At 43.7% G+C, this 22307-nt stretch overlaps 1 protein-coding gene across 7 annotated transcripts in view; it reads left to right on the top strand.

The window, feature by feature from the left end:
- The first annotated feature begins 1120 nt into the window (after positions 1-1120).
- TRPS1 (transcriptional repressor GATA binding 1) overlaps positions 1121-22307 on the top strand; it is a 215472-nt gene continuing 194285 nt past the window's right edge. For 4 of the 7 annotated variants that reach the window (XM_065629210.1, XM_065629207.1, XM_065629211.1 and 1 more), the window contains exon 1: positions 1121-1238. Coding sequence is in view for 1 of the 7 variants with exons in the window: in XM_065629209.1 (XP_065485281.1) it covers positions 1964-1973 (10 nt within the window). In the remaining 6 variants the exon portion in view is untranslated. Of the gene's footprint in view, positions 1239-1855; positions 1974-19343; positions 19426-22307 lie in introns of those variants that run through there. The other 3 variants (XM_065629209.1, XM_065629205.1, XM_065629206.1) reach the window with 2 other exon arrangements.

The following is a 22307-nucleotide window of genomic DNA, read 5'->3' as shown; positions in this document are numbered from 1 at the left end:
ACCTAACTGCAGAAAAACTGTGTCCAAATGCCCAACAAATGGTTACATAGTTTTTAACGCCTACTCTATTTGGGATTTTAAAACCCTTTCACAGGAACCTTTTATATACTGCTTCTCCTTGGAGAGTGTTTTTACATTAACATGCAGACCTCTGGCAATTTGTAGCACGGGAGAAGTCGGAGTATTTTGGACTGAAAAGGTTCTGTACAGGCAGGAAAAGTTGTAAGGGTCTTCTCGGAGCAGCCTGCGGCTGAGTTGCGATCGGTATCACCGAGCAGACAGCACCGGTGACTACTCATCCCCAAACCTGGACAGTGTCTGTCCATCCGCCTCAACACCCGCACAGAAGCGGGCTGGGGCACAGGGAAGGGACGAGAGAGCTGACACTAAATCTACATTTCCCCACGCAATCCCCCGTGCCCCGCGCAGACCTCGGCCCTCCCGAGGGATGCAGCTATTGCCGCGCGTGGGTAGCGCCTTTTATGTTTTTCCTCCCCAGTTTTCCCCCCTCGCACGACAGCAAGCGGTCCCAGTGACAGCAGAAGGCAGAGCAGCCTCCCGCGGGCCGCGCTCGGGATGCGGCTCTGGCCTGCGGGCTGCTCCTGCACCAGCTCAGCCCAAGTCCCCGCGCCCCCTCCGCGGCCCCCGCTTGCCCGCGCTCGGGCCGAGCGCGCCCGCGGCCGTGGCCCGGCGGCGGAGGCCGCGTCGCGGCGGGCGGAGGCGGGCGGCGGGGGGCGGCGCGGGCCGCGCGGCGGGGCCGCCTGCACTGTCTCTTTAAGGGCGCTCCGTCTGGGGTGGCGCTTTCCTCCGCGAAGGCTCCTTTGATATTAATAGTGTTGGTGTCTTGAAACTGACGTAATGCGGGGAGACGGAGGTCCTGACAAGCGATAACAGTCCTGATAACGCGCCGGCCGCCCCGCGCTCCCAGGCCGCCGCCTCGCCGCCGGCGGGGCCGCCGCGCCGTGCCCCGGCCCGCGCCCCCCGCCCCGCCGCGCCCCCGCCCCCGCCCCCGCACCGCCCGCCGGCGGCCGGCGGACCCGTCGCCCCCTCCCCGCCGAGCGGGGCCGAGGGGGGAGGCAGCGGCGCCGCGGCCCCCCGCCCCCCCCACCCCCTCCTTCCCGGCCACCGCCACATAATCCGCGGCCAACTCCGCCGGCAGCAGGAGACGGTTCATGGCTCACGCCGCGGCTCCACCATCTTCCAGGCTGCCGGGGCTGTTGCTGACGGTTAATCAACAGGTAAGGCGCGGGGGGGCGCGGGCGGGGGCAGCCCGGCGGCGGGGAGGGCGCCGCGGCCGGCGGGCCGGGAGGGGGCGGCGCGGCGGCGGGCGCGGGGGGGGGCGCCGCGCGGGGCGGGGGCGCGGCGCCCGCGGCGTGTGCCCGGGGGGGGTGGGGGGCAAACACGCGCGCACCCCCCTCCCCAAAAATACGCCCCCCCCCCAAAAAAAAAAAAAATCAACAAAAGCGGGGCTGGGCATAATCACGGGGAGCAGGGGACTGCTCGGATTTCACAGGCTTTTTTTGGTGCATCCCCCCCCCCGCCGCGTCCCCCTTCCCCCCGTCGGTGGGTCAAAGCCATGTGTGATGGCTGGAAATTGGCGACTTCAAAACCGCGGTAGCCCCGCTGGAGTCGGGAGGGTCAAGTTCAGCGGCGGCGGCGGGCAAGGGGAGCAGCCCCCTGGCCCGGAGGCGGGGAGGGGAGCGGCGGCGGTGGCCGCGGGCTGGTGCGGCTCTGCCCTCCCCTCCGCGCCTCTCCGCGCCTCTCCGCGCCTTATCTCCGCGGTCGCCGATTCCCCGGCACCGGGACGCTCCGGGGGGAGGGGAAGGGAGACGCGGGGGGTGGAAGTAGAAGACGAGCAAAGAGGGTTCGCATCCGATGAGCTGCAGTCTCACAGTTCTGCCGCTCCTGCCGCTGCTGGAAGTTTTAATGGGGATCATGACAAGCGGGGCACAGAGACACCATCATGAAGAGTAGTAAGTTTGGGAAAAACTTTTTTTTTTCCCTTTTTTTTTTTTTTTTTGTTTTTGTTTCTTTCCCCTTTGCTTCCTTCTTGCCCGGGGACACACAGAGGGAGGCCGGGTGCGGAGCTGTGGTGCGCCGGGAGGGGGGCTCGGGGTCCCTCCTGGTCACATCGAAGGAAAAGGCGAGATGATGGTGGTGATTTTTTGTTTTGTGGGGTTTTTTTGGGTGTTTTTTTTTTTTTTTTTTGAGATCAGAGCGCAGAGAGACGTAAAACTTTTCCCTCTTAAAGGCGAAGTTCTGCTCTCAGCCCTGCGTCCCCACGCTCGGCTCTCCCCTGCCTGCCTCAACTTTATGGAGCGTCTCACTTCCCCCCTCTTTCCCTCCTCCTCGGGGGCTGCTGGCGGGGGGCTGCTCCCCGCTGCAGTTGCCCGCGTGTTTGCTTGTCGGACGGGAGGAATGAATGGAGGCGAGGCCGGGGATGGAGGGGCTGCGCGGCGGTGGGCGCCCCGCACCCGGGGCAGCCGGGGTGGCCCGGGCCGGGGCCGGGCAGGCTCGGAGCCGGGGTGCTGCCCGCCGGGGTGCTGCCCGCCGGGGTGCTGCCCTGGGACGCGAGCGGCTCCCCAAGGGGGCTTGATGTGTCGGGGGCATTGTTTATCAACCTCCCTGCTGCAAATCAAGGCGCTCAGACATCCCGGCACTCCTACACGGTTTCTAGTGGAGCCCGCTAGCCTCCTTTATATTTTTTTTATTTTCCCCCCCACAATCGGTTGTATTTTCTATCTGCAAATGGCAAACTTCTCAAGTGCACTGACTGAGCTGTGGGGAGATGTGATAAGTTGAAGTGGAGACACGTCTCTCCTCCCCATCACTCCTTCCCCTGCCAGTGCGAGTACCTTGCCTGGCAGAGCTGGAGCCAGGGGCACCTCAGCACACTTGGGGAACCAAGGCGACAAATCCCCTCCGAGAGGAATATATTTTCTAGCAAAAAGAGTGTAAACTATTACGTGGACCATGCTGCCTTTGCTGCTTTTACAGCACGCAGCGCATTTTGAATGTTGATTGAAACAAACAATAATTTAATACGCTTTAGGTTTTGTTTAATTGAGTTCAGTAAGTCTCTCAAGAAACCATCAAACTTCCAGCAGTCTTCTTCAGCTGCGCAATTGAATCCTATGGATGTTGGTGGCATCATGTTACTTTCCTGTTGGTTTTAGGAAAACTTGAACATTTAGAGAAGACTGCCAGAGTTAAAAATGCAAGGGGCAGCGAAGGAAAGTAGTGGTAAGAGCCAGTTCCTGACGTGGACAAAATGAGAATAAAAGTTACAGTAGTCTTCTGAACTGCAGTTTGTGTTCGCCTCATGTTCACAATATGTGTGTTAGGTTAGACAGCTCTCTCAGATATTCCACCAGAGTGACATTTAAAAAAAGCCTTCCAAAAGACTGAGGATTTTTTTTTTTAAGTACTCTGGGTCTATGAGTAAATACAGGGTTTGTTTGAGAACATCAACTATTTCCTGTAAATTGTGATGCTGACAAGACTGTCTGGAAATGATATCAACACTTTGAATGATTTTTTTTTTCTCTCTTTTAACCACTGAATGAAAGTTTGTTAATAATGTAGTCAAACCAAACAAGTGGAACCTTTCTCTATAGAGAGGAAAAAAAAGTCTCTTTTTCCTCTTGAAAAACGTATACCTTCTCGAGGTCTGCCACATAGACTCAATAACACTAGAGTTTAGTAGTTCATCAGTGCCTATATACAAGTTAAAACTCAGGCTGTGACAGCAGAAGTCTGCTTCACCTTTTTAAGACCAAGAAAGATTAGATATGAGGAGAGTTAGTCTTCCTGTTCCACCTTGTTCTGTCTGATTATCGCTTTTTTTTGTTACATATAATAAATTTTCTCTGTTTGAAACTTTGCATATACGTAGTCACAACAAAGTAAGTAAAGGGCAAAGTTGCATCAGCTTTTAAGTTTACATGTTTTGCCTGTGATCCTCTAAAACAGACTCTAAATAACACTGGGCAATCTTTGCGTGTGAGAATATGGCTTTATTTTTTTCTTTATTTCATAGTAATGTTAATAAAGAAAAAAATGTAAATGACACCTTCAGAGATCTGAGACTTCTTTGGGCATCAAACACTTAGGATGCAGCCAGCATATTCTCTTATATTTTTAATGCATTTTTAGCATAATTTATACAGTAGCTTTGTGGGTTGCCTTATGTTTTTATCGGTGATCGAGTAAATTCAGTATTATTTTATAAATCCCTAGCAGGATTATTTTTCTATAATGTGTTGTCTATCATTCATAGTAAACCTTCATAGTACACACTATTATCATGCACACCCTAGCTGTGTGTGAGGAATATTCTTATTCACGTATCGTGATTGTGCATTAATAACAGCGTAGTACTAGTTCCTGTGTGTGGACTCAAGTGTCTGCGAGATGCAATGGTTGCTTGTTAAATCTCTGTTTTTCAATCATATTATATTTTAATGCTAGTTGGCATATAGGGTTTTATATTTTCAAAGCACTGTGCAAACAATGACTAATTACTTTCTCTTCATGTGAATTACCTCTTTTAACACTTTATCAGGCAGTTGCTTTGAAACAAAACTATTTTACATTACACTGTGAAAGAGTTAAAAAATTAGCAAAGATGTTTAGGAAAAACCCAAAATTTTAATTACAAACAGGCAACTTTGGGTATGTATTTAAATTTTTCTTTTTATGTGGAACTTTCCTTCTAAGTTTGAGGGGGGGCGTATGTGTATGAATATTTATGTCTCTTACAAACTCTTGACAATATTTTAATGTAATAATCTTAATAGAAACATTCTCAGATCTTAACTGCAGCCACACTGGCAGTATCGCTTTAATAAAGGTTTGTGGGTAACACCAAATATAACATTGTGAGAAAGTTTATGGTTAAATATTTTTGAACATGACAGGCTGGGAATCTGACAACCCTTTTTGTTAGGTGAAACTAAAGTGGAAATAAATTACGTTTTTAATACAGTTCAGTTAAAACAAACTGCCACCTGGTAGTAAAAGTATTGGCCTTGAACAGAAATATATTCTGATTAAGATATTCTAACTGCTGTGTAAAATGAAGCCATTCATTCAGTAAACTGACAACTTTCCAGTTGGTGTTTGCCCTTGCTTAATTTAGTTTCCTCAACATAACTAGTGAGGTAGTCTGGGTCTGTTTTTGGCAGTCCTGGGTGACTGTAAACTCATGCTTTTTTGTCCCAAGTATTACACCTCACAAGTTAAAAAGCAATTAGTTAAAAAGAATAGCAGGCAGGTATGAGAAAAAAAAGAAAAAGTTTCTTTTTTCCTTCTGAAACTTTCTAGAATTCTTACCTAGTAAGAAAACAATGCCATTTTCAAATACTGATGATTAATACTATAACCAGCGTAGTCTGCACCCATCTATTGTATAAATACCATTGCCTGTTGACCTTTGGATACATTAATTACAGCATATCTGGTCTAGGTTCTACTATTTTTGTCTGTCCAGAAGATAAATAAAAGTGCCCTTTCCAGTCCTCCTGGAGAAGAACTTTTTTTCTTGGTACTGTCATGAATTATGGAGTTCTTTTTTCTACTCTGTGCCAATGAAGTTCTCTTCTGACTTTAAAAAGATAAGCCTGCATGCAAAGAGAGAATATTTGATTACTTTAAGACTATTTTCGCGTCAGTTTTTATGGTACGTACAGATTTTCTGGGCTTTGCTTTTTTTGCATTGTGTATTTGCTAATTAAAAGAAAAACACATAATGACATATCAGATCATGTGAAGCATTAAAGTACAATTAGACCGTTAAATAGTCAATGTTTACAAGGGCAAGGCATGCAACTACATTTTTCAGAATATGCTTATTATTCACTGCACCTAATCAATAAAGGGCCTTCCAGAACGCGGCTCCTTCGCCAGTTGTAAATGTGCCCAGAACACAAGAAACGCTGCTGGGGCAGAGCAGCGCTGGGGGGAGAGAAGAGGTGGCGTATTATTCTGACTTCTTGTCATGCAGACCAAGGCTCAAATGAACAGGGAGCAATGGGACAATAACTACCACGGTCTTGGTTTAAGTCCCCAGTGGACATTTTGTCACACCCCCAAAGCGTTGCACAACTGTAGCACCATTCCACTTGATGGTGTCGTCCGGAGTCAGAGGAGTCTCTGATTTGGCATCGTGGGGTTTGGAAGACTGTGATTTAGGTGAACTGGCATAGCTGCGTGTAAGAAACTTTGTTTAATAGCCCTCTATGTTTTATTCATGTTCCGTGCTATCGGTCTCTTATTTCTAGTACCTTTAAAGTGGTTCTTTAAAATTTAATAGTAACAGCACCAGCGGAAAATAGGTCTGAAATTTAATAGAAATTGCTAGTCTTTCTATCAGTGATTTTTATTACAGTCCTGCCGCATTAACTAAGGAATCTTACTTCTGCTGTGAATCTCTGTATGTGGATTTAGAAAAGCTATAAAGATAAAATTCTTCATTACGTTGCACAGCTGCCATGAGTGGCACTTCTGTAGGACATTCCTACAGAACTCAGTTGGTTCCATCCTGTAAAGTTCAGTGGAACTTTTCCATGCTCGTAGGGGATGCATGCGAGTACAGCAGCTACAACAAGATTTTTTCTGCCTTGAAAACAGAATTCTTTTGAATTGCAAGGTTTAGTCCTAATAGAACTTTTTATTTTCTTAGCTGCAGTTCACGCATGTCTAATTTCTCGTAAGTCTGCTTTCTTTCCAGGCTCAGATTGACTTTTTCCCCCCCCTCCTTAAATTTATTTTAAAATATTTAATTTTTAAAATGTTACTAGCCCTTTAAAAACTTGTAATAAATGCTTTACAAGTGGCTAGACACCTTCCCTGGTGGTTTAATTTATACAAGCAGGAAACTTTCTCTCCTCTTTCTCTCTCTCTTTCTTGTTTTCTTTAAACCAACTGACGTAATGCCAAACTTTGCTTTAAAAGAACAGACAGAAGTAATTGGTAGCTTTTAACTTTTAATAATGTTCTGGATTGGTTTTAGTGGCCAAACTGCCATTTTTTTTTAAAATTCAAGTAAAAACGGGCTTGTGGCCTGAGGAAGAAAGGCCCTGTTGATGCAGTTATTTTTATTCTTGTTTTTCAATCTGTTATTAAAAATCTTTCCTGCTGAGCTCTGCTGGATTTCTCCAATTGCTCTTTGTGATGGCTGGTGCATTTCAGGTTACGGTAACTTAAACTGTTTTCTGATTTTTATTTTATTTTTTTTCCCATGGGCATTTTGAGATGTTTTATCCCTCTTTTTTTTTTCGTTTGATTTCCACCCCCCCGCCCCACCATGCCCCTTCTCTCGCGCCCAGCACCCGAAGCCTTCTTTTGGAGAAACAATTTATTTTGATTCAGAGAGGAACAGTATGTCAAACACACCGTTGATGGCAGTTCAGTGAATATTATTTTCCTACTATGGGAGCATTTGACACCTGTTAGTGACGCTGATTGGGAAGATATTCGCTGCCCATTGCAGAAGGTAGGAGAGATCCCATTTTGGAGAGTGGCCACTTTCTGTGCGCTCTCCAGCCCATATTTTAAAGCAAAGCCAGTTTTTAAAATATGTTTAGTAATAGTTTCTAGTGATCTGTATCTATTTGTATGAAACTGATATCAGAAACAAAAAAGCCCAACAAAAAGATTTTTTTTAATTAACTATACTCAAGAAAATCCAGTCTACTGTCTTTTATTTTTTCCTAATTTCTTTATTTTGTTTATAGTTTTTTTGTTTGTTTCCTTAATTTCTCTTCTACGGCTGCTGGGGTTTTGAAACCAGCAAACTTTCGATGGTAAAAGACGGAGTTGGGCAATAGACGTTCTTGACGAAGGTGACGTCAGGACGACTTCATAAGTTGGCAAGTAGGGAAATCGTTCAAAGACCAAGTTGGCTTGTGCCAGTTTTCCCTTCCTTTAGGGGAGACACTCCACCCAGTTGGAGGTTACCCCACCCAATGTGGAGAGCTATAATTCAGTGGCAACACTTTAAATGTCAATCCTCCCTAGGGTTTAAACCCCAGACTTGTCTTGCCTCAGTCTTTATATTTAATCTAACATTCAATCTGTTGAAGTAACATCTCATCTTCATAAGTGCTTTTTGGGCCTGATCCTGCAATTCTCATTCTTGAAAAATACTCATTGACGTCAGGGGGACTTTGAATTCAGTAAAGGCTGCAGGATTGGTCTCTGCAGATTTGTGTGTGTCTGTGTCTGTCTGTAAGTAAGACTGTGTCTGCTTGATGAATATTGTATCAGCCGTGTTGTTAACGATGAAATTGTAAAATACTTCCTTTGCAGTCTTAGAAATCTGAAGAAGTCCTGGAGTTGTAATGCTGTAAAACAGATTCTCCTCAATAAGTGAAGTGTACTTATTTTTATTTAGCGTTTTCGCAAATTAAAATATGAGTTTGAAAAGTTCCAACTCTGAAGAATTTAAGGCATTTATTTCTCTATGTCGTACTGTAGATGTATTTTTGAATGCCGCTTTTGGCAATTTTTTAATCTCTAACGGTAAATGAACATCACAGCCTGTAGCTTAGTACCCAGAACAACCCCTGGTGTACCTGGATAATATTGAAAACTCCCGAGGAAAACTTTAACTTTGGGATATTCTCAAAGTCAACATGTAATTTTTATAGGTACATTTTACTTCATCGTGCCGTCTGTTCTCAAGCATCCTTTTCAGATCCCCCATTATATTTAGTGAGGCTGACAATGCAGGAGGTAAAACATAATTTGATATTGTAAAATGTTACAGAAAAAAACCTGATGTGTTATTCTCTCTGCATTTTGAAAATATGCCAGCATTTTTAGTCTATAAATATATATTAAAAAAAGTCTGTAAAAGATGATGGTAAAAATCATCAATGCGCTTATGTTTCTCAGCAAGATTTACTTAAACGATATGCTTCAGTTTTGCCTTAAACCATTTCAGGCCACCTCTGGTCCAAGAATGTACCAGTTCTTGGTTCCTGGAAGATTAAGCATGACAGTTTTTATTATATAATGAACAGCAGTATTGTTTGAACAAAGGTAACATATTTTGATTTGTGTACTTTTTTTTGGCAGCTGGCACTAGCGTATGTCTAAAATGAGTGGTGATCTAACAGTGTAAATATCTGAATGTTCTTGAAACACACAGTATAGTTGTAATGTGTTTAAATCATTGAATCTATCTATATTATATAGAATGTGTATGTATGTGTATATACAAAGCCGTAAATGGTGTGTTCTGCTATCTGTAGCCTTCAAAAGTGTATCCTATGGGTATTCCTGACCTACTTTGCAAAGTCTGCAAGTCTAAAATACATACTGAAACTTAAAAAATTAAACATACAGGTTGGTGTTTCACAAAAAAAAGCAGGGGGAAATTTTTGCTAGTAGTTAATTAAAAAAAAAAAAAAAAAGATACCATATTCTGCCTAGACAGATACCTTGCAGACTGCTTTCTGCTTTTGGATATGCCCGTGACTTTACTGGGATTATTTTAAAAAACAAATTCTCAACCGATCTAAAAAAAGTTTGAAGTAGATACTGAAGTTAAGTATCACCTAAAATTCCTATGTGCAGATGTGGTTTAATGTTTAATGGAAGTTAAATGAGTTAGGATAAAGCAATTTTCTTTGGGGGTAGAAGGTTTTCAGTGTTTCCAAAGTATGATTCTTTTTAATTTTCTCACACACCGCTTTTCAAGCAAATGCCACGAGTTATGTAGAACATCATCCAAAACCCACCATGCAGATGAAACGTTGCCTCATGAATTCACTTGATGAAAGAAAGGTACCTCCAATTTCGGCTTCCTAATCTGAACATAGTTTGCTTTTATAATTATCGTTCTCATTTTTACGTTTATTAAATATACTCATCAGACATTCTCCAGCTGCAGTTACAGAGTATAAACCAAAAATGCAATATATGCCGATCGTTGCCGAGCTTTCTCCTTTATGCATAGATATGGACATGCATGCATGCAAACAATTAATAAAGTAAACCTTACCCCAAATACCTGAGGCAAAAGCTTGTGAAAATAGATTAGCCTTACCAGGTGCCTTGCAGGTAAACAGTATCTGACTCTGCTAGAGAAATGAGAGGAGATCTCCTGCGCGGCGGCTGCTGCTCGCGCCGTGCTGGCACCCAGCGCTGGGTGCTCAGGGCTGGGGGCTCTCAGGAAAAGTCCCACGTCTCATTTCAGCTGTCACAGTGGCAGGAAGGAAGGAAAGCAAGAGTAACTCTGCTCTCCCATCCACTGTATGGACCGTTTTCTTTTTGTAGCCTGCTACAGACATCTGAAAATTATGGCATCTAATTGGTCTCCTTCCACTTTCTTCAGGTCTGGAGTTTTCTTTAGAACTAAACTCCTATTCGCATGTTATATCTATCACAAAAAAAAAAAAAGGATTAAATTAATCCTTTAATAGTTGTTTGAGCATACGGTAGGAATGTAAATAATTTTGTGACATTGAGCTCATATATTCAGTCTTATGGCGGGGAGGAAGATCAGAAATTATCAACAATGTATATCTGAGTCATTCAGCTACAATAAACCTTCTAACAGATACTCACCCTTTGCACACCCAGAGATACTCTCCAAGACTGTTGAAATTCTGCACACACCTGTATCTTACGTGTAAGTCCATAAGCATGAACTGTAGATGTATCTTCAACTACAATAAGATAGCAGCAGCAATCAAAGTAGTCATGGACAAAAAGTTAGATTGCCACTCGATTGCTGCTGGCTGTGTGGCCCTCAAGGTTGTTTTCTCCCTGGAAAAGGGCCTGAGGAATCGTTAATTGAAAAGAAACACGGGCTATGGCTCTGACTCCAGCTCTGCCACGGTTCAGGATACAGAGCATTAAGCGTTTCATCCATATCAGGTCAGAAGTGATCATGCATAATCCACTTATATCTAGGTATCATTCTGTCATATGTAAGGTATGCTCTGCCTTGTTGTCTGTGTTACTCTGCCTCTCCGTCTCTCACGCCTATCGGTCTCTCTTTGGCTGCTCTATGCACATACATACATTCTAAAAATACATGGAAATGGAAGTCCATCTGTGTTGCATAATTTTTTACAAAAACACCAGTGTTTGTATTGTTCTTTCTCTGAGCCCTTAATGAGTTTAAAGAATTTAATGTGACTTAATGAGGGTTCTTATTCTATTTCTGACACAGAGACTAATGAGGGAAAAGTAGAACAAATTGAAACCCAACTTTTACTTGTGGTTAGTTTCATGATGTCATCAAATGCAGGATATTACAACCCCTGGAAAAGTTTACAAATCTAGGCAAGAATCCATTTTGCATCACTGCCCTTCAGTTGTTTATAACATGAAGTTTGATAGCGAGAAAACAATGTTTAGCATAACTTGATTTATTTGTAATGTTTAGGCTGGTTTGATTTTTAGGCAAATGATTTTTATGAAAGTGGATCTAACCTGCTTTGTCTGGCAGCCTGTGGGAAACTTAGATACGACCAAGCATTGATTAAATCCCTTTGATTATGGCCCTGATCTCCCCCTGTACTTGCAAGGGATAAAACTTCTGCTAATTTGATCTAGAGTAAGATCTGATCCTCATCGGGAAAATTCCTAATTATGTTGCAGTTTACTGAGAGGGAACTGTGGTTTTTGCGGAACCGTGGTGCACTTTCTTACAGTTTGCTCCATCTTGCATTTTTTCCGCTCCGCTCAGGATGGTCGAGTGGTATTTCACCCCGCAAAGCTGCCCGTCAGTGGGACCATGGTTCAATCTCACCTTTGAAAGTGTTCTTTTGGTTTGAAATCGGTTCACTTCCCAAAGGGGGGAATGAAAATAAAAAGTAGTTTTACTTAGTACACCTGCTTCTGAGCCCTGCTGCTGCTCCCTGGCTTCATGGCCACGCTTGCCTCTTGTTCCTCACCAACTGCTCTCTGAAAGGCTTCTAGAAACAGCGGTGGAGCCACTGAGGCTCCAGCATTGCATGTACATCCATGTAAGCAGGCTGCAGTGCCCTCAGAAAGCTGCATGCCGTGCCAAGGGCATCAGGATATTTTTCACAGGCCGAGGGAAGCAGTGACTTTCATCGCCCACAGAACGTGCTTTTGATATAACCAAACTGCAAAAAAAGTTGCAGCACAGAAAATAAAAGGCTTTTTCTATACCATCTGACTTTTTTTTTCCCCCCCAGCAATTAGGAGCATTTTTAATAATATCAGATAAATCTTAGTATTTTTAACAATATCAGAGAAATTGCACAATGGTGTGATTGCTTAGGTTGACGTTATGGCTCTTATGCTGTTGCTCAGCATATCATGTCTGAACTGTGATGGATTTTATTGCTTTGCATTTTATTTTTTCCAATTAGTTGTTGGTTTCATGTTGTCGACTGCAACATGAGAGGGTTCAAATAAATTAATAAGAATTTGAATTGGAAATAGGGGCATTTTTAACCAACTTTCTTGAGCATTATCATGCAAACAGAAAAAGTAAGTTGTTTGGTTGGTTTTTACGTATGTATATATGTGTGTTTGTGGTTTGTTTTTTTCTTAAGGAAGGTCTTCATAATTTGGTGGCTCAGCAGACATGAGTATGTTCTGAAAGTATTTCTCACAGATGGCAGGTCTAAGTGAATAGCTTTTAGGTAGACAGTTTTGTTACAACGTACTGAGTCTAGAGCTGAAAAACTGTTTTCTGGAGTTCTAAAACCATTGGAAAGTAAGATTTATTGGACCTTAAATATCCCAGTGGTGCAAATTTATTTGGTGTTTGTGGCAGTCTCAGCTTAACTTTCCTTAGAGATTTGCTGGAGTACTGCACTATCTAAGGAACATTTAAAATGGGTTTGTCTAGCTTTTTTTTTTTCCCCCTTCTTTAGTAATTTCTCAATTTATATTAGCACATATGAAAATCTTCACTAACAAAGCTGACCTGGCAGCTCTGCTGAACTTTGTGGTACAAAACATTTTATTTCAATGGGACAAAATCAAGAGGCTGAAAAGGTGGCATTTTTAAATATTTTTGTTTCAGTAGTGGAGTGTGACAGTGGCTAGTTGTCAATAGGAAGAGCTTAAAAAATAGTCACAGGAGAAAGAAAAAGCAGCTGTGGAATTTATTTTACCGGGTGAAAGGAGACTCATGGTTAAGCAAGCTTTACCTTCTTGGGTTTTCAGAATTTATTGTCCCAAAGACACATGCCTGAATAGAAAGAGAACTAGGATGCTGTAAAATCCGCTATGACACGAAATGCTCTTACTGTGTAGGAATACAGTTTATTTGCTTTTTCTCAACAGCAAACTGTGACTTCCTTTGTCTTGTCAGAAGGAATTTCAGACGAGACCTTACCAGAGTAATGCTGCCATAAACCCCGCGCTCCTCAGCTGTAGCTCCGTGCAGCGCGATATGGTCTGTGGTAGTTTTCACCGAGTTACTGTGCTGCTTTCGGTCAGAAATGGGACTGCACTGACTTTTTACTTTTGCAGAAAAAGTATGTTTCCTTAGAAAATGCACTACATGAAAGAAGGAAGGGCCAGAAGGAGAGCGGAGAGAGCGCTCTGATATATGAGCTGAGATTATGGATGTTGTAATGGCATTTATTCTAGGATACTATAGAAAAATCACATTGGGACCAAAGTTCCCGTGGATTACCATGCAATATTTATTACCATTTTCCTGTGTTTTCCCTGGTTAGGATCTAATCCTTCAGTGTCTGGAGCTGCGTGGAGTTAAAATTTTGTCCGTTCAGAGAGGAAAACCTTGCCAGCTACGGGATTTCACTATTTCACTACCTGTATTTATTTATTCCCCTCCTAAAATTTCCCAGAGCGAGGGGATTCAGAGTGGAAGGCAGAGATGGGGGACAGGTAGGCTGAGGGAACAGCCGGGGCACGTACCTGCTCAGTAAATAGTATTTACTGATTACTGTTTACTGTCAAGCAGATTACTGCAGTTGTGTTTCTGTGAAGCAAGCCGCACACAGCCAGTGCAAAGGAATGTAGCAAAATCGTGTGCAATTCTGAGGTGACTAAAAGATGTGCTTGTGACATACTTCTAGCAAAAGCCATTTTTGGTTGCCCAGTACCCTCCCTAAATGCTATAATTTTGCGAATGACACATGTGATTATGAGCAGCCATCAAAACGCTCATAGGCATCTTGTTTGAAAGAAGAACGTGCTTGAATTAAATATTTGCAGGTCAGAGAAATACGTTGATTTGTTCTTCAGCTTCCTGCTCTTTTTCAGTTTGTTTGATTGTTACTCAATTTTGGAGTTTATTTAAAAGAGATGATAAAGTACACGCTTCTGCGTTCCTTACTTGGGCAGAGTTGGTCTGAGCAAGAGCTGCCGCCTGCTTTTACCTCGATATGGAGAGGACGTGGTTGGTATAGGGGTCCCCTCGTCCTCAAAGCTCCCTTACTGTGATGAGCTCTTTGCCTCCTGGTGACGGGATTTTCAGTCTGATTTTCGATCCCTTCTGTCAAGTTTTAGGGAACAGTATGAACTGTCTTACTAGAGCTAGCAGTGAGGAAAAGGAATGGAGTCTGGGCACATCTCACCTCTGTGTTAGGGGGAGTGAGGTATAAAAAACCTCTGCTGAGCTTGCCTGGTAATTCTTTGGTTATCATCTTCTAATGATGGAATACACACGTAGAAAAAACACAGGAGTTAATGTTTACTTTTTGGATGCTTTATCGTCAAGCAAAGAGAACTGACAGTTTCATGGTTAAGTGCCTAAAGTTGTTTTTGGCTTTGCAGTTGTTGAATTAATCACTGCAAAGCTAACTAATTGTGTACTTTTTAAGCTCCCTCCTCCCCCTCTCTCCATTAATGAAAGGGAGATATTTTGCTCTTTCTGACTTTTGAGTTGGGTTGTCCCATTAACTGCTAGCAGCAAGCTCTTCAGCTTTTACTTTCTTGAGTTATCTCAAGAATCATTCTTTTAGTAGATGGTGAATTTACTTACTGATCCGGTTATTTATGGCTTTCAGTGCCCATGCTATGGAATGGGAAGAGGCACTTTAAAACACTTACTAAAATTGTATAGAAAATGCTGGCTCCTTAATTCTGAGTTTACAGATATTACTACTTGCTGCTGTTTCAATTTGTGAGACATTATCTTGGTGCCTTACTGAGATGTTTCTTAGCGAGAATTTAGAGTTTCAAGGTAGGGGTTTTTTTTTCCTTTTTTTTTTTTTCCTCCTTAGACACGGGTGAAAAATGTCAAGGATCTCATCTTTATAGCGTGCTGTGCATCAGGGTTCATAGAACCGCAGACTAGTTACTCCCCAGTTTTAAAGAAAGATGAAAAAGTCCTTGCAAAGATTAACTTTATTTCTGGCAACATTTTCATAGAATTTTATTATGGCAAAGACAGAATCAAAGGATGAATGGACAAAGTTGGGATTTTTGCCATTTGGTTGTTTTTCTTCTGAGACTGTGTAAGCTTTTCTTTTAATAAAAAATATAATGTAGAATGCAGTGTTTCCCACAAGAGCACCTTCACAGATTTAGCATAAAGTGAATTTTAATTCAAAGACACTGGTACATTTCTTAACACTTTGAAAGCAGTAATCCAACAGGTATATAAAGCTGTAGTGATAAATATCACTATTTGTATGTAGCGTTGTTAAAATACATGATTTATTTTAGTGTGTGTTCAGATTCATGTTATTTATTTAAGATATCCAACTTATCCTGCATTTTAAATACAAGACTCTTGGTTTCTCAGTTTACTATTTTTGTATGTCAGCTGGCTCATTTCAACTCATAAACAAAGGTTTCACTTCAAGAACTTTTTTATAATTAAAAAAAAAAATCTCTAACTGCAGTTGGAAATGTTGTATATATAATTAAACTAACAAGTCTGTGTATTGTATGGGAGAGGTTCTAGCGATATTATTTGTCTTCAGGTCCACATTATTGAAGGCAGGACTAATGACAGTGAATCATGCACACTGTATATTAATGTAGTCCACTTTCGGCACTGTATAAATAGTATTGTAAATACACACCTGCAAAGTGTCTGCAGTTACATGGTCATCGCACAGAGTCCCTCTGTGCTCTGTTAAGTACATATCTCTTTGTGTATCACATCTTGCTAACCAAGGCAGCATACTGCAGCTGCTGTTCCTCTCGAGGAGGTGTCTGTAAAATGAACACCGTGAACCCAAAATTTTGGGATCGCCTTTATGCAGAACACATGGGTGTACTGTTGCTCGGTCTTTTAATATGCGCCTGGTCCTCTTCCCTGCACCGGGCAAGCTGCACAGGATGAGCCGGGGGGCGATGTGAAATGTAGGCCGGTCCTCTGAGTGGGACAAGGTATGACTAAAATTAGCGGGAGATTGCTTTGCTTTCCCAGAGGGGGATGTAGTGAAGGAGTAGTCTGAAAAAGCCATTATTTCTATCAAAAGTCTCAAAACGTGGCAACTATACTAGCAGCAGGTTCTTTAATTTTCATCTGCTGCAGTAACAGGGCCCTTGTCCTAAACATGCTTCCTAAATTTTTCCTTTATTCCAGCAGACAGACATGCCGACGCTGTCAGTTGCCCTGTTGTGTTTGCATACACATATTCGGGGTGGCACGAAATCAAAATAGGTGCTGCTGGGTGCCCGCGGTACCGAGGCTCTTTCCCTGCTCTGTGCCTTGGAGCCCGTCCAAGCCCCCGCTAGGAGTCCTGGGCTGGCCGCAGAGCCTGATCCTTCCATGGGGCTGGAGAGGCTGCTGGCTGAGGGGACACCAGCGTGTCCCCGGGCTCTTTGCCCCGCGCTTGCCTGCCCCTCCGTGCTGGCCCTGCCGTGTCCCTTGGGCTGGGGCTGGCTCCCGTCCCCAGGCCACCCCTTTGGGTTTGCCCGTAGCAGGCATAGCACGTCCAGGATGGTGGCTGGGAGCTGGATGCTCGGGTGCCCCTTGGATGTGCAAAGGGGGAGTGAGCGCCAGATTTGTGGTCCCCCAACCCCTCTGCAGCAGGGGGTGCAGGTGGACCATGGTTTTGGTCCGCAGCTGCTGGTGCGGGCTGCGTGGTGTCCGTGGGGAGGGAGAGGAGCCCCTGTCTAGCACCTGGAATGGCCGAGGACAGGGGAGACAGGGATCTCCTTTTTAAAAGGAGGGGTTTTTTTCTCACCCCTATTCTTTATTCATAAACCTAACGCAGTTCCACAATTCCCAGACATGTAAAGCTGCAGGGCTTTTTTTGTTTTGTTTAAATCTTTCTGAACCAGCCAAATTTTTGGGGTTGGCACGAGGTGCAGCCAGTACCCATGGCCTTCCAGGGCTTGCTTGGTCTAGAAGTTTGCAGATGTTTTCTGCTGGATCTGGCTCTTAATGAACAAAAAAGATTCTGGCGTGCTTATTTATTTATTTATTTTCAAGGGGAAAATGTGGTTTAAAATGTTGATAATTATGTTTTACATGAACTACTCAGACTTTATGCAACTGTATGGGAAAATGAATGCTCATCAATTAAAAAAAAATTCTTTATTCATAAAGCATTCATATTTAAAGTGATTTTGTTTTTCACCCTCCTTAATGAAACAGGATTTGAAGAGCATTACAAATAATTATTTTTTTTAATTACATATAGTTCTGCATCAGAGTTCTTGAAGACGGCCCACTATGATCCTCTGGTGAAAATACCAGGGCTTTTCAAAAGCTTTTAAATTATCCATTCTCACTGCTCCTCTCTTTGCAATACACACATGTTAACTGAAAAAAAAGAAAATATTCCAGGAGGATTCCACCTACAGGTGTGCATAGGTCAAGCACATACTTCTCATTCAGAATGATTATTTTTATTTTCCAGCCGTCAGGTAGTACTTTCCACCATCAAAACCCAGCTCGCGCGCTCTTTCAGAGGGAATACTTATCACAAAGCTGCAGTGCATTTTAATCAAGGTTCCCAGAGTATTTTAGAAGCAGTAATTGCCTCTTAAGGACAGGATGAAGTATTATACCCATTGTACTGACGGGTGAGCCAAGGCATGGGGAATCTAAATAACTCTGCAGTGCTAGAATGAGCCAGTGGCAAAGCCGTGAACAGAGCTTTGCTGCCTTCACTCCTGGTGCTGCTAAGATACCTCCCCCTCCACCCGTCGGTTTTTCTCTCTCCAGTCAAAATTTTTCAGACGTGAACCTTTTTCTTATGTCTTGTACGGCAAGTGTCGAACTTGCTCTGAAGTCGAGGTGAACCTGCATGTGAACATGCTCTTTTTGTATGTGTTTGTGAAGTGTGAAGGCCTGTGTGGCAGCGCTTCCATTTAATTCTGAACCCTGTGTTTTGCTCCTGCCCTCTGTGGCTCCGGTAGGCCACTGGATCATCCCCAAAATAGCTCCCGTTGTGTTTGTTACTGGTGTATCACCACGCCGTGAGTGACAGACAGAATTCCACTTTTCAGCACAACAGTTCACTCACTAAATGATTCCCTAGCATGATACATGCTCTGTCTTGTATTTAATTATCTTGTAATTATCAAAGCAGTAATGAAGTTGTGCATAAGAAGCGTATAGATCAATAAAAACAACTCAAAATTATGAAGGAGCACTGACAGGCTATGAACTCAGCCATTCTTCGGATGTTAGTTTCCATTTTTCTAAAAAGCTTTTGACCTTTTTTTTAAGCATCATCAGAAAAAAGAGATTTAAAGTTCTTACTGTTTATTCCTAACTGATGCCGATCACGCACATATTCTCAGTGCTTTGTGAGAGGTGGTGTTAAGTGCTAATGCAAGTTTGTATTGGAGTGGCCCCTAAGAATATGATCATTGTTACAAATTCATTAACACCATGAAAGATTTCCTGTCCTAAAAAGCCTGCCAGCAAACGTCATAATCCTGAGCAGCCAGAGCCATGTGGTAGGTTTGACTGAGCCCCTTTGACAATTATATCATTTATTTAACTATCTATCTTTAGAAGTTGAGAGGCTAAGCTTTGGTTTCAGAGGCATGCCGAAACTCTCATGCTGCATGCGCGGCGAGGGCAATGGAATACCAGAGTCCTCGCTTGGGCTTTAACTACTAAATAGTGTGGTTGCACATGACACAACAAGAACAGAGGTATAATCCTGCCCTGTGAAGCAGGTCACATGTTTCAGGTTCCCTCTGTAATGTATGCAAAGTAGCTGCTTAAATCATTACGAGTGTGTAAATCATCTTCTTCATAAACAATACCATCAAGGTACAGTCAGGCAACATGTCTCTTGTGGGTTGACTGGAGCTGGAATTTCTTTCAGACATTGAGGAGGTACGTCAATGCATGTGAAGCAGATTCATTTGTTGCTGCAGTGTGGTCTCTGCAATGTTTTGGATTTCTGAGGTGAATATTGCTACGGCTATCTTCTTCACATTGAAGTGCAGTGAAAGGAGGAGGATGTGAATGAAGCAAACGCAGCCTGTATGATCTGAGGCTTCCATGAAAAATTTGCTCCTTCTTCCTCTGGCTCTGTAAGTCACGCAACATATACCCATTTATGCCTCTGCCTAAGTTCAGTAAGTATTCAGAGCTCCTCTTACTATGTATGTTGTGCACTTGGGAAGGAAAAGAATTGCTGAGCAGTGTATTAGATGTGTACTTTCTGTTTTAGCCATCATTTCCCTCTATAGATGATACTGTTTTGTTCCATCTTTCTTTAACGTGCCAGTGTACTTTCTGTAACTCCTAAGTAACACTCCACACCTCTTTAACCCATTTCTCAAAACTGACTAGTTCAGTGGTGAGTGAAACTGAAAGCGAGACCTAATTTTCTTAAGAACCCTGCTGTACTTCTGGGTAAAGTATATATATGTGTCATTATTATTACTACTAGTAATAATTATTTGAGTTTGTATTTTTGGGGGGGGGGGGAGTGGGGAGGAGTAGGTGCACTGTATGGTCACGTCCCCACCCCCAAATGTTGTGTTTTGAATGACTTTAAATAGTTGTTTGGGATGTCTTTATTACAGTGAATCATGTTTTTAATATCTGCTTTAAACACACGTGTGAGTTCATACTAAGGCAATGGAAGCCCTCTTTGATTTGCTGTCACGTAAGGCTTCTGCAGCATGTAAAATGCCCCTGGTTTATAAATACAGATAGACCTTCTGTGCAGAAATGCTTTTCCCTCAAATGTCTAAGGGTCAGGCAGTTTTGGTTAAAAAGTGAATGCAAAGATGGTGACTCCATAAATGCAGTATATACTCCTTTTGCTCAGGGATGCTAGCGCTGTGTCACAATTGTCCAACATAAATTTTAGAAGAAATACCAGTCAAATGGCACCGGTAGATGTACTGAATCTAACGAAAGATGCTGGCAGCGGCCACCAACCAGGTCAGAGCGCTACCGAAACATCGGTTTTCCAACTTCCTATATCTCTGCTGTGTCCTTTAGTGGTGGGAAGGAAAACACAACCAGCACTCATCAACTTTAAGTACGTGTGGAAACAAAGCTACATGAGCAGGGGCATCCCCAATGCATTGGCAATTTGCTAAGCGCCTGAGGGCTGCATCTCATTTGCATTAAAACCGCGTAGACTGCTCCTGCCTTTATCTTGGCTACGAGGACGTCGCTAGTGGAGGCACCAGGGCCCAACATGGCTTTGTTTTACCTGGATCCAAGTGGTTTGGATCTGGCTGGAGCGCCTCATGACGGGACACGCCGGTGCCCGGGGGCTGTTGCGCTGCCCGGGCGCGGCTGCGGGGCCGCCCGGCGCGTCTCTGGCCGCCTCGGCGGGCAGGGCTGCCCCTCGGCCCCGTCCTGCTCGGCCCTGGCACCGCCGGACCCGCCGTGTGGGACCGCGGTACGGTGCCCACCTCTGATAGTTAACGTGCTTTTTGAAAAGCTGGGTGGGCTGGTTTACGCCAGTGCTTTTCCGGGCCTGGATGAAACGCGCTACTCGGCGGGGCGAGGAGGCTGCGGGGCTCTGCAGAGAGCTGCGTGAATCAGTGCCCTGCACAGAAGACCTTTTGTGTTTTTTTTAACCAATTTAGTAATGAAAGACAAATAAAAGGAAAAAAAAAAAAAGAAAAAAAAAACCCAGCTTGTGCCTTTCCAATAGAGATAACTGTTATCTCGTATAAAAGTCTACATAAGTGTAAGTAATTGCCCGCACTTGGCTCTGGTACAGTGGAAAAGCTGCGATCAGCAAACTCGTATTGTATTGTGCATGTAAGGGGAAGTTATCGGATGATATGGAGACGTGTTGGCGTTAATGGCTGTATTTCTGTCTCCCCTACCTTATTTACACTTCTCTGCAAGTCTTTAAAGACTTAGTAGTGCCTTGGGAAGAGGTGTGTGTGGGGGGATACCACGTTGGCTTCGAGCGAAGAAAGTTTTGCTGGGATCGCCCTTAAAAAAAAAAAAAGCCAAAAAGCAACACAAACCCAGCTGTACTGCTGTATCAGTCCGGCTTCCTTTGTTCAGCGTTTAAGTTTCTGGGTCCGTGTCGTGAACGAGCATCACCGACGAGCCCCGGCTGCGGGTGGCGGCATCGGGCGGGCTCCCGCGGCTCTGCCCGCGGCCGCGCTGCGCAGGGAGGGAGCCGGGGGGGTTCCCCTTCCCGCCCGCATCTCGGCACCCCCAGCAGCACGTTTGGCGAGAGCTGAAAAGAGCTCTGTGTGTGTCGGGGGTGCGGGGCTGCGGTCACGTTTGCAGTCGCATGAAGCGTTCCGCCGCGGAGCTGCTTCTCGTGTGTGTGTGTGTGTGTCTGTCTGTCTGTCTGCGTGTGCGTCGGTGTGTCCGTGTGCCAGCGCTGGCCGCCTTATCGCAGGAAGCGTTGCGGAAAGCAGTTGCTCCCTCTCTCTGCCCGGTTCCCAGAGCGCGGTGATTAATGACTCTTCCCCCCTCTCTTGTCACTCAAGTGTTGGGCAGCAAACAGCAGTCACGGCTGTCCCACTCCAGCCGCAGGACAACCCCTATCTCTTTTGTCCCAAGTAAACTTAGATAAAGCCCTTAGAATGAATACAGTCTTTTTTTTTTTTTAATTTGCCTTTCCTTCCAAACGCCTTCACATACATTTATATACACATATATATGAAACATGATTTTGTTTTATTTTGTAAACATATATATTACAAATAATGTATGTATGTACATATATATAAACCTCAAAATTCTGTTCCACGTTCTGCAATGATAAGCCTGACCTGAAGCAAGTAAAGCTTTTCCTATTCATAGACTGAACCTTTCTAGGAGACCTGTGGAAATCACTTTGTTGACCTCACTTTATGAGTGCTTTATTATAAAGAGGATGTGAGTCTGGTCAGTTTGCTTGGAGAAAAAAAAAAAAACCACAACAAAAAACCAACATCCAGCAATATGGATTAGAGAGGGAGATATCAGAATAAAGGAA

The sequence above is a fragment of the Caloenas nicobarica genome, chromosome 2 (assembly GCF_036013445.1).
Source record: "Caloenas nicobarica isolate bCalNic1 chromosome 2, bCalNic1.hap1, whole genome shotgun sequence".
Classification (NCBI taxonomy): Eukaryota; Metazoa; Chordata; class Aves; order Columbiformes; family Columbidae; genus Caloenas; species Caloenas nicobarica.
Note: the sequence above shows the minus strand (reverse complement) of the source record. Positions and strands in the feature narration are given on the sequence as shown.